The sequence below is a fragment of the Vitis riparia genome, chromosome 10 (assembly GCF_004353265.1).
Source record: "Vitis riparia cultivar Riparia Gloire de Montpellier isolate 1030 chromosome 10, EGFV_Vit.rip_1.0, whole genome shotgun sequence".
Taxonomy (NCBI): Eukaryota; Viridiplantae; Streptophyta; class Magnoliopsida; order Vitales; family Vitaceae; genus Vitis; species Vitis riparia.
This window is the reverse complement of record NC_048440.1, coordinates 19547972-19559136: the sequence shown is the minus strand read 5'-3', so window position 1 is coordinate 19559136 and position 11165 is coordinate 19547972. Positions and strand designations below refer to the sequence as shown.

The 11165-nt window shown below is 35.0% G+C and overlaps 1 protein-coding gene across 4 annotated transcripts; it reads left to right on the top strand.

The window, feature by feature from the left end:
* Positions 1-7798: 7798 nt before the first annotated feature.
* LOC117924133 ((3S,6E)-nerolidol synthase 1-like) lies at positions 7799-10432 on the top strand. Of its 4 annotated transcripts, none has more exons than XM_034842704.1 (7): positions 7799-8003; positions 8144-8408; positions 8526-8895; positions 8995-9213; positions 9313-9451; positions 9531-9800; positions 9964-10432. In XM_034842704.1, exons 1-7 carry the CDS (start codon positions 7860-7862, stop codon positions 10276-10278), a joined length of 1722 nt encoding a protein of 573 aa, XP_034698595.1. In that variant the 5' UTR covers positions 7799-7859; the 3' UTR covers positions 10279-10432. The 4 variants fall into 4 exon arrangements, with proteins under 4 accessions (XP_034698595.1, XP_034698596.1, XP_034698594.1 ...); XM_034842705.1 differs by having other exon boundaries at positions 7799-8057; positions 8526-8763; XM_034842703.1 differs by having other exon boundaries at positions 7799-8057; positions 9531-9779.
* The last annotated feature ends 733 nt before the right edge of the window (positions 10433-11165 follow it).

The window sequence follows — 11165 nt, the reverse complement described above, 5'->3', positions numbered from 1 at the left end:
ATCCCAAGGTTCAGGAGGCTCTATCGACGCGTAGAGTCCACCATCCCTCTTTGCCTGATTCTGTGAGTCGATGAGGTTGCTGGGGGAAAGGTGATTACCCCGTCTATTGGGCGCGTGCTCCCGCTGGTCAATCCAGGCCTGACGGAGCTAACTTGTCCCCTGCTTGACTGCCTTCGTTGGCTCGCGGTTTTGGGATTCCTAACTACATCGTTCTTGGTAGGTTGGCTAGTAACAGGATCTGCTGAGTGGCTACATGGGCATCATCTTAGAGCATGGAATATTTGTTCACCCAACTGAACAGATCGTCCATAGTCACGAGGGGCTTTTTAGCGAGGGACTCGAAGAAAGTCGTGCCCAGGCAGATTCTCCGCTTAAAGATTTGGAGGACAGCGTCCATGCTGTAAGATTCTACTTAGAGTATAGCTTGCCTGAACCGTTTTACGAATTCCCTCGACGATTTATTCTCTTCCATTTTTATGTCTTGCAGGGTTTTGATATTTTTCTTATGTCATGTCAAGCATAGATATTGTCCCACAAAGGCCTTCGATAGATCCCAAAAATTATCGACGGAATTCATCGGGAGGTGATGGAACCATGAGAGAGTCTGACTTTGGAGGCTGGCCGGAAAGACATTGCATAACAGCGCGTTATTCCCTATGTCGAGGGTCATGAGTATTCTGTAGTGCATGATATGATCAAATGGATCACCGGACCCGTCGTATGCGGAGAACTTTGGCACAATGAACCCTCTTGGGGGCTCGTAATTGATAATGCTAGAGCTGAAAAGTGTGGAAAGCATGTCGTCCAATCACTTGCTGATAGAGCTGGGAGGGCCTTTGTTTACCATATCCCCTCTGATTTGTTGTAGTGGTGAGTGTGGAGGCCAGTCCAATATGACAGGTGTAGCTGAGGAACCAGGATATGCCTCATGGGTCATAGCTACACATGGCTTCCTCATACCAAGCGTTTGTGGTCCTAACCTTGCGCGCATTGCATCTGATAGTTGGGACTTCCTATCACGTCTCCTTTTTTATGAGACACGAGTGGAGTCTGAGCTTTCGTCCTATGGCGCGTGATAGGCTGGTAGGGGTCTTTCATTAGGCCATACACAGTGCATGTCAGAGGAGGGCTCTACGTTTCTAGGGTATGTTGCCTCCTCGTTCGGCTTGGAGTTCGTTCATTGACTCATTGGTTGCCGACCACGAGAAGGGCCTAATGAAGACGCCTGAATCCATAACACCTCGTTCTCCTCCCTGAGCCTCCTTGTTTCTTGGATCAAGGCCTACACTTGTCATTCACTCTCACGTTGGCGTCTTTTCATATTTTCACGCCAGTCAAAGTAATCTTCATCGCCCATGGCCCATGACCGACTTCTTGAGGGTGTTGACATCTTTGTTTCGTGTTCCCACAGACGACGCCAATGTTGAAGCCTAGCCAACTGGGAGCGGTGCTTCTTCCTTTTTCCCTACAAAAGATGTCTGGACAGGTTGTCTGAACACACCCTCCGAAGCCCAAGTCAAATGATTAATGTCAACTCGAGAGATTGCCCCATTTTTGGAGCTAAAAAAGGAGTTTGTATTGCGCGCGTACCTTGATTTTGGGCTGGAGGAGGGCTTTTATAATGTTTGGAACGGTGTCACATCTGTGCTGAGATGGCTTCTTGACTTTCGCAGTCATGATGACAACATAGTTGATGACAGAGCAATCATCACCCTTTAGGCGGTTGGCAGAGATTGTTAGTGGGGGTGACTTGATGGTTCATTTGTCACCTCAGTCTGTAGGCGGTATGGTGCAACGTGTAGTAGGTCGCCTGTGGAGACAAGGTGACGTCCCATCAAGCATACTTCTGGCATGAGGAGAATGATTGCTCGTGGGAGTGGGACAAGAAACCTATTCGGAATGCATTGTGCAGTCCTAGAGGAACACAATGTAATCGACTACTAATACTCATAGGCTAGATTGGACATTCCAATCTGGTTATGCTCATCAGGATAGAGATAGAAGGATGCCATGTGGAGCAAAGGTGGCCTGCCACATGGTCACACAAGGAAGCCCCTATAGGTTAGAGTTTCGACTGACCTTCTTTTCTAATATATATATATTATATATAATATGGTTGTCTTTGATCATATATTATACATTTTTTTTTACTATATCCTAGTTACTAGAGATAAAGTATTTATTTAATCAAAATGAAAAATATATTTCATTCTAAAATTTAATATCGGAAAACAAATGAGAATTCGATCATGTAACATTTAGGACTTGTGTAGCAACACATTGTTAGATATGCTACAAAGTTACACTTTTGGAATGATATATAACTTAAGAAATATCTTTAGGATGTATGTGTAAGTTTCAAGATGCGTTAAGTATCACTATCATTTTTAATTACCATAAAGTCCAAGAATGAGTGTATGTTAGTCTTTATTGTAAGCTTTGAGATAGATAGTAAATGCCTTAGAATTGGTGTGTTGTAATTTGATTAAGTCGATAAGGGTGCAACTCATGCTAATTGGATCAAGTTAACAATTGATCAAATTAAGTTCAACCCATATTTGAAACGTATTTGCCCAAATTCAACCAAAACTCTAGGTTCAACCTAAGCCTAACTCAAGCCTATGGATCTAAACTTGGGTTCAACTCAAGAAATATCTCTAGGATTTATGTGTAAGTTTCGAGATGCTTTAAGTATCACTATCATTTTGATGACGGTAAAGCCCAAGAGTAAGTGTACGTTATTCTTCGATCATTGTAAGCCTCTAGATACAAAAAGCCTTAGAATAGGTGTGTTGTATGATGATTAAGTCAATAAGGGTACAACTCATGCTGATTGGATCAAGTTGAGAGGTTATCAAATTAAATTCAACCGGCCATATTTGAAACTTCTTTACCCAAGTTCAACCCATGCCTGAGATTCTTTTATATCCCACCTGATCTCCAAAAACCCTTGCTCTCTCTTGCCCTCACTTTTCATGGCCTTGTTTTAGAGATCCATATGATCATATATAAGAATGTTTTTTTGATTCCAAATAGTAACCAGAAATTAACAAGTTATCAAAGCATTAAAGTGGGTGTTTGTGGGGGGTCAAAACCCACATTTAATTTCACCATTATTCAGTTTTATCCATTGAAGTGTAATTGACGAGAGGGATTTCAAATGAAAGAAAATGATTCATTCAAAAAGTTCAAAAAAAATTTCACAAGGGAATCAACAAAATTTTCTATTGAAAAAATTGGGAAACAACGCAGTTGGAATTTTCCAAGAGTAGAAGAAATTGGCTAGGACTCTTTTTTTAAATAAAATAGAGAACTTTACCTATTTGATAATTGTTTTTAAATTTTTTTTTTTCAAAAGAAAAATATGGAAAAACGTGTTAAACAATTCGAAAATGAAAAAAGAATTAAAAAAAAAAACAAAAACATCGTGTTCTTACAGAATATTTTAAAATATGATGTGTTTAGAACATAATTTTTAAATTTTTAATTGCTTTCACTTATTTTTTTAAGATTGTTTTAAGTTATATACAAATAGTGAATGAATAAAAATAAAGTATTATTAATAAACTTTATTTATAAAAATATTTAAATAAATATATAAAATTAAGAATATTTTAAATTTTTAAATAGACATTTGTTTTATAACACATCGCAAAACAATTTTCAAGAACTGTTTTAAAAAACTATTTTTAAAAATTATTTTGTAAAATATTTATTTGACATAGCCTACATTTCCCCCTATAGTCATTTTTATAATATCACGAGGGTTTTGATAATAGGAAATTAGATATAGAATTCTAATGATTGACCCTTCGTTTTCTTACTTTGTTTTAAATGTAAATGTGTATTGCAATTCATCTAACACTTTTCTAGTATTGAATTATATAGGGCATTTTTATTTTTTTTTCTGAAGTTTTTACTTAAGTGTGAAGGAATGGTTTGAATCAGTGGTGGATAGAGAATCAAATCCTTTCACTTTATTTACCTGAGATTCGTTCCTTAAGAGCATACAGAAATCTACTGTGTCTTCTGGGGATCTACCACAGTTTTTCATTCTGCAAGGCCACCAAATCCAAAACCAACCAATGCTCTTTCAAAGTTCAAACAAACATTAATTGTAATGAATTAATAATTGGTGGCATTGAAGCAGGACCATGGGATATTTGAATAATCGTTACATCAATAATTCAGCAATAACTTGAACGTCAAATGGCCCTTCTTTCTTCCTCCAAAAGTATCTGAAAGGAACTGTTATTGTTGCAGTGGAAATACTGATGAAAGTACGGGATGGAGATGTGTGGATCCAAATGCAACCAAGGGACTTCTTCCAAAGGAGAGAGGGCCGACCCCGTACAGAAATATGACAAGGACCCAGCTAACTGCCAAATCCTTGTACGTAAGCTATGCGAGCAATATCCAGTTATACATGTGAATACCAGCTTTTTCTGTGGATCAAAATTCTCAGCCTTTGCAATATCTATATGCGAGCAATTACTAGGATATATTTCATTCTAAAATTTAATACTCCCAAGGTGATAGAAGGAGAGAATTTGATGGTACTACATTTAGGAAGAGTGTAGAAGCACATTATTGGACATACAACAAATCAGTCTTATAGGATGATAACTCAAGAAATGTCTCCATAACGTGTGTAAGTTTTAAGATGATTAATTATAAATCTTATAAAGTTTCAAAATGAGTGTATGTTAACTAGTCCTTATTGTAAGCCTTGAGATAGAAACAGTCCATAGAATTAGTGTCTTGTGAGATGGTTAAGTTGCACTTTAAATGTGAGTGCAACTCAACCAAGCAAAATAAAGCTAATAAGGTACCCAAATTGACAGGTGATCCAAGTTAAACTCATACATGAAACTTATTTGTCTAAATTTAACTCAATTCAAATCTTTTTTTTTTTAATAGGATTGGGTTTAAATAGGATTAAACTTGAATTAGTAAATATAAGTTTAAATTAGTTGTATTTATTAGCTTAACATTAATTTTTTAAATAATATTTAAATAGTAAATATTTGTTGTTATAAATAAAATAAGTATTAGTGGAACATTATTACATAATATATATTTATAATTTAAGTTTTATATAAATATATACTGTCTTGGGTCCAAAAAGTAGTATTAAGAGCCACGCGATGGGTTAATGACCCCACGATGGTTGCAAATCATTGTTAATAAATGGGTACCTATTAGCAAGAATTATTCATTCTTTTGAGTATAACCACTTAAAGACCAACTATATGATGTTCCACGCTACATAGCCTTGGGACTGATTGTAAGATGTCCAACGCTAGAGCGAATATCACACCTTCAAAAGATAGCTAAACGATTTTAAAGTGAAGTGATTAATGGGTGGTTATGCTCCATTGTAAACAAAGGGGTGGTTGATAATAAACCTTGGAAGTGGTCAAATGGGTGGTTGATAATAAGCCTTGGAAGTGGCACCAACTAGCAGGAATTAATTATTTTTTGAAGTGTAACCACTTTAAGGCCAACCGTATGAAAGAGAGCTTAAAATGACATAAAATATAGGAATAAAAACTTGTATTTTTCAAAACCCAAAAGGTCAATCAAAACATTGAATGGCTGCTCGATTCATATTCGTATGGATACTAGCAAATTGGAGGCTTAATGGAGACTTTCCATACTCCTGACGTATCACAAGAACCACAAATGTTTGTTTGGAGGAGTCAGGTCAAATCCAGCGCCTGAGTTTGCACAGTACAGGACATTGGTCCCGGCAGGACAGTAAAATGTCATCAGGTGGTCCTGCTACTCCTTCCCTCCACTCTGAATATTGAAATAGTCTTAAAAATCTTTCCCTACCATAAAGAGATTGTTTGAGACTTTGAGTTTGTTTGGATTTAAAAAGTACGGTTTTTTTTTTCTTTTTTTTTCCTGAGAATGAAATATTATTTTTAAAATTTATGAGCTATTATTTTACTTAATTTCTGATTAAAAACTTCTACTATTGTTTGGCAATTGTTCTCTCAAAATAGGTTTTAAACACAAGATCACATAGATAACAATTTTAGGATCCGCGTGTTTCATTTTTTTTTTAAATCTACATATATATAAATTAAAAAATCATAAAAAGCAAATAAAATAAAATACAATATTTCTTATTTTATTGTATTCCACCTACCAATATAAAAAATCTTCAAATATAAATTTATCTTAATTACATATAATTTTCTGAACTTCTTTTAACTTTACTAAATTTGTTTGATTATATATATAGATTCTAAATCAAATAACATAGAAGGTATATATATATATATATATTTTCACTGGACAAATAGATTAAAAAGTCATGCAAAACTTCAAGTGTTAGAGTTTTTTAATAAGACAAATAATTTAAAATTAAAAAATAACTCATTTGCTAGTAAATTTTATGAATTAAAATCAGTTTAAAATGGTTTTGTTGTTTTTCCTTTTCATATAATGTGCTTCCTTTTAAGCTTACCACATCTTCAACATATATGGGTTCACGAAGAACAACTTTTGAGGGCTTCAACAGTCTCCATCAAACTTCGAGGATGGAGTGATGATTTTAGATATGAAAACCACTTATATCAAACTTGGATGAACTATATCTTCAAAAGCACTAGCTCTCGGGCAATCTCTCTAACCTCAAGATGGGTGAACTTAAACCAATAGTACTTTCTTTTTTTCCTTTATTCAGAGTGTTTTGAATAATGGCAGATACGTACAGAGAAAATGACATCTCACCTACTCGCAAGATGATTTAAAGTAGCTGAGTACATGAAAATATGGCTACCCATAGTCGTCGTGTCAATGATTGCTAAAATTAAAAAAAAAAAAAGGTCGTTGTATAATTAATTTAAAAAAAAAAAGCTTTCACAAAATCCATTTAGTATATATAACTTATTTTTTGTTCTTATTTTTATTTTTCCATGCAATTATGATATTAATTTTTTATTAAATAATGTTGGAATTTTTAGGTTTTAATTCTGAAAACTTTTAACATTTTAAGAAAATTTATATTTAGTTTAAATTATAAGAGACAACATGCATCAATAAGAAATCTTAACAATAATTAAAGTCTGATTAATCACTTATATTTTATTTAAAATTTTAATGATATTATGGATAAATTTTTACTAAAAAATAATTTTCATTTAATTTATATTTAATTATTTGAAAATATATATTAAAATTTATTAGAAAAATTATTGAATTCTTTGAAAAAGTTTTAGGATTATCTTTGCTAAAAAGTTTCTAAAATTATTAAAAATTATATTTGAAGTAATTTATTCCTATTATTTTCTTAAAAGTTACATACTTTGGATGTTTTCGTAATTCTTTTTTATAATATTTAAATTTATTTGATATTTTGATTTTTTTTAATTTGATAATTCGTATCTATTTTATTGAATGATAACTTGGGCATCATTAAGTGCTTCTAAAATTTGACAATGACTATTATCTTGGTATGCATTTGACAATATTTTTTAAAAAATATTTTTAATAAAAGGGCTTTCTTTTGAAGTATTTTTCTTTTGGAAGAACCACCAATTAAATATCTCCTTGGCAAGCATTAAAGTGATTTTGTAATTCTTTTTTAAAATTGATTTTTAAATTTTGCTATTTCTCTTTCAAAGCTCTTTAAAAATACTGTAAAATGCATTCTTAATATAAAAAATTTCTATTTGTCATGAGAAAAGCTTCCCATGGTGTAAAAAGCAACAAGCAAGACTCCAAGGCTCCTTGTCTATAAATTCAGTCCATTGTTATAGCAAAACTACAAGCCTCACTACTTGATTCATCCTCAATCTGGTTGCGGGCCCTCTTCTCTTTAATTTAATAATTTATTATTACTCCTAATGGCCTGTTCTTGTGGCTTTTATGCTTGGTCCATTCCTGCAGTTGGCCCAAACAAATTCAGAGAAATAGGCAAGACTAACTTCACCAGAATTGTGCCTATGCCTAATACGCACAAATGGAGTATTGAACACGATCACACCTTGGTCTCTATCCCCTTAAAGAAAGATAACCATTCACCTGAACTTGGCAGTTTTACTGTTAAGATTGCCTTACTGCTTTCCATTATTTTATAGTTCTTATTATGCCATGCATTTTCTAACTTTCTAATTTCCTAACTTTACAGGATGATTTCTACAATGAACATGCACAAAAGTTAAAGGAAGTTAAGCATGTATTCAGCAAACTAGGAGAAGATGCAATGGAAAGCATGATGATGATTGATGCCATAGAACGCCTAGGCATTGATCATCACTTCGAAGAGGAGATTGAAGCAGTTCTGCAGAAGCAGTATATGAAATCTAGCATTCATGGTGATTGTGATGAGGATCTTTATGAGGTTGCACTCCGCTTTCGCCTATTGAGACAAGACGGTTACACTGTGCCCGCAGGTGGTTTCTTTTTCTTTTTCTTTTTTTTTTCTTTTTTCTTTTTTAATTAACCTTACCACATTTATCAAGAGTCATTTGTTTCTGAAAGTGAATTTACTGGTTAATGTGCATGGATAGATGTGTTGAATAACTTCAAGAACAAGGAGGGGAAGTTTAAACAAAACCTACGCGAAGACATCAGAGGATTGATGGGTTTGTATGAAGCTTCTCAGCTAAGTATAGGAGAAGATATACTTGAGGAAGCCGGAAATTTCAGCAGTCTACTCCTTAATGCATGTTTGCAACATTTTGATCATCATCAAGCTGCAGTTGTTAAGAATACATTGGAGCATCCCCATCACAAGAGCTTGGCACGGTTCATGACCAAAAACTTCCTTACTGATTTCCAGGGCACAAATGGATGGATAAATGCATTGCAAGAATTAGCAAAAATAGATTTCAATATGGTTAAATCCGTGCATCAAAAGGAGATGCTTCAAATTTCCAAGTCTGTTTGAAAAATTGCATTGTGATTATATTTACTTTCTTGTTATATATTCTTAAGACACTTTGATCTCTAACTAATATTTGCCATATTAATTATTAGATGGTGGAAGGACCTAGGTTTGACCGAGGAGTTGAAGTTTGCAAGAGACCAACCACTGAAATGGTACATGTGGCCAATGGCAATCATCCCAGATCCAAGGTTGTCAGAGCAAAGGATTGAGCTCACAAAACCTATCTCTCTAATCTACATAATAGATGACATTTTTGATGTTGGTGGAACCCTTGATGAACTCACTCTGTTCACAGAAGCTGTTAATAGGTAGAGATGGACTAATTCATTGATTCGCTAATGGGTGTGTATGTGTGTGTATATATATACATAGTTCCACTAATTTGTGTCATTAATTATTGTATATAGATGGGATTTGTCTGCTTTCAAAGAGCTTCCAGAGTACATGAAGAAGTGTTTCAAGACTCTTGATGACATCACGAATGAGATCAGTACCAAGGTCCACAAGGAGCATAAGTGGAACCCAGTGGGCTCTCTACGGAAGGCGGTAATATTCAAAACATTTTTGTATGGGTTTCAGTGGGATTACAAATGTAGCACGCTTAACAGATCCCCCATTGCTGCAGTGGGCGAGTTTATGCAACGCATTTCTAGTAGAGGCAAAATGGTTTGCTTCTGGGCATGTGCCAAAGGCTGAGGAGTACTTGAAGAATGGGGCCGTTAGTTCAGGGGTACATGTGGTGCTAGTTCACTTGTTTTTTCTATTGGGTCATGGCATAACCAAGGAAAATGTAGATCTTGTGGATGACTTTCCAGGCATTATATCTTCTACAGCAACAATTCTTCGTCTTTGGGATGACCTCGGAAGCGCCAAGGTAAATGCCAACCACATGCAGGTTATTAATTAATCTATGTCTACAATTTTTCATGTTTGGTTTATAAAAAGTTGTTTTGAGGTGGCCTTAAAGTTAAATGTAGTGTTGGCCTAATTGATGTTTTGAAGTGGTATGTCATAATGTTTGGTTTCACAGAACCACCCTAAGTTGAATAAATTGACAGGATGAGAATCAAGACGGGCATGATGGGTCCTATGTAGAGTGCTACTTGAAGGAACACCGAGGCTCTTCAGTTGAAAATGCAAGACAAATCGTAGCCCATATGATTTCAGATATGTGGAAGCGCCTCAACAAGGAATGCCTCTCTCCAAATCCATTTTCAACTTCTTTTACAAAAGGCTCCCTCAATATTGCAAGAATGGTCCCTTTGATGTATAGTTATGATGACCAACAGTGCCTTCCTGGCCTTGAGGAGCATATGAAGTCCTTGCTCCTTGAGAATCTACCATACAGAAACACTCAAAAAATTAATGAGTGAAATTTTTGCCTCAGCCTATTGGAGATACGCTTTGATGTAGTGAAATTTACACTCTTCCTACAAGAACAGCATCCTCTTTTGCATCCCATTGGAGATACTCATGGCCTCAGTGCAATCTTATTGAATAAATTTACCTGCAAGTCATTTCCGTTTCCACTGCCTAAGCAAGTTCTTTAGACAAGAAAATCCTTTGGTTTGTATTCCTTTTGCAAATGATTCCAAACTACTGCATGCATCTGGTCCACTTGGATGTACACGTGCTATTCAACGTTTTCTTTTCCGTCACGAAATCATAATTGCAGCCATGTGATAAAAACTTGAAATGCTCCCCAAAATCACGAAAACATGTGATTTTGAAGTACTTCGACGTGGCCCTTTCTAGCCCAAGTTTGAGTCATCCCTTATCGCATGACATGTTCATATAGTTAAGGAGTTGATCTTGAGTGGGAGAAAAGTTCTACTAGCCACCAAACAAAACTCTGATATGATATTAAAACTATCAAATCTTTTTAAAAGCTTAAACTTATAGGACTTAAACCCACATTGTATATCATGTACTCTAACAACGTGAAGCCATACTATTCTGTGTTGACCTGTCCATCACCTCTAGGGGACAAAGGACTTTTCTTAGGCATTTGATCTAAAGCAGGCTCATATGATCATGCCAAATGACAAGCTTAGTAGGGTTCTGGAAATACACATATAAAAAGGAATTTGAATCCTTGCATGATGAACTCGAATTCAAGCATATGCCCCTTGATCAAATGATGAGTTAATAAAAATAAATTCACTATGCATGTGAAAACTGGTTTGTTTAGTTTCTTTAGATCCAACATCAGCCTCAATTCCAAGGCACACATATGTAATACTTTGGAAAAAAATTTAAT

Bases quoted from the DNA above. Each gene is read 5' to 3' on its own strand.
- LOC117924133 (XM_034842702.1), top strand. From the start codon at position 7,860: ATGGCCTGTTCTTGTGGCTTTTATGCTTGGTCCATTCCTGCAGTTGGC. The intron at 8,058-8,143 runs GTTAAGATTGCC...CTAACTTTACAG, and splicing joins CTGAACTTGGCAGTTTTACT to GATGATTTCTACAATGAACA. The intron at 9,214-9,312 runs GTAGAGATGGAC...TATTGTATATAG, and splicing joins TTCACAGAAGCTGTTAATAG to ATGGGATTTGTCTGCTTTCA.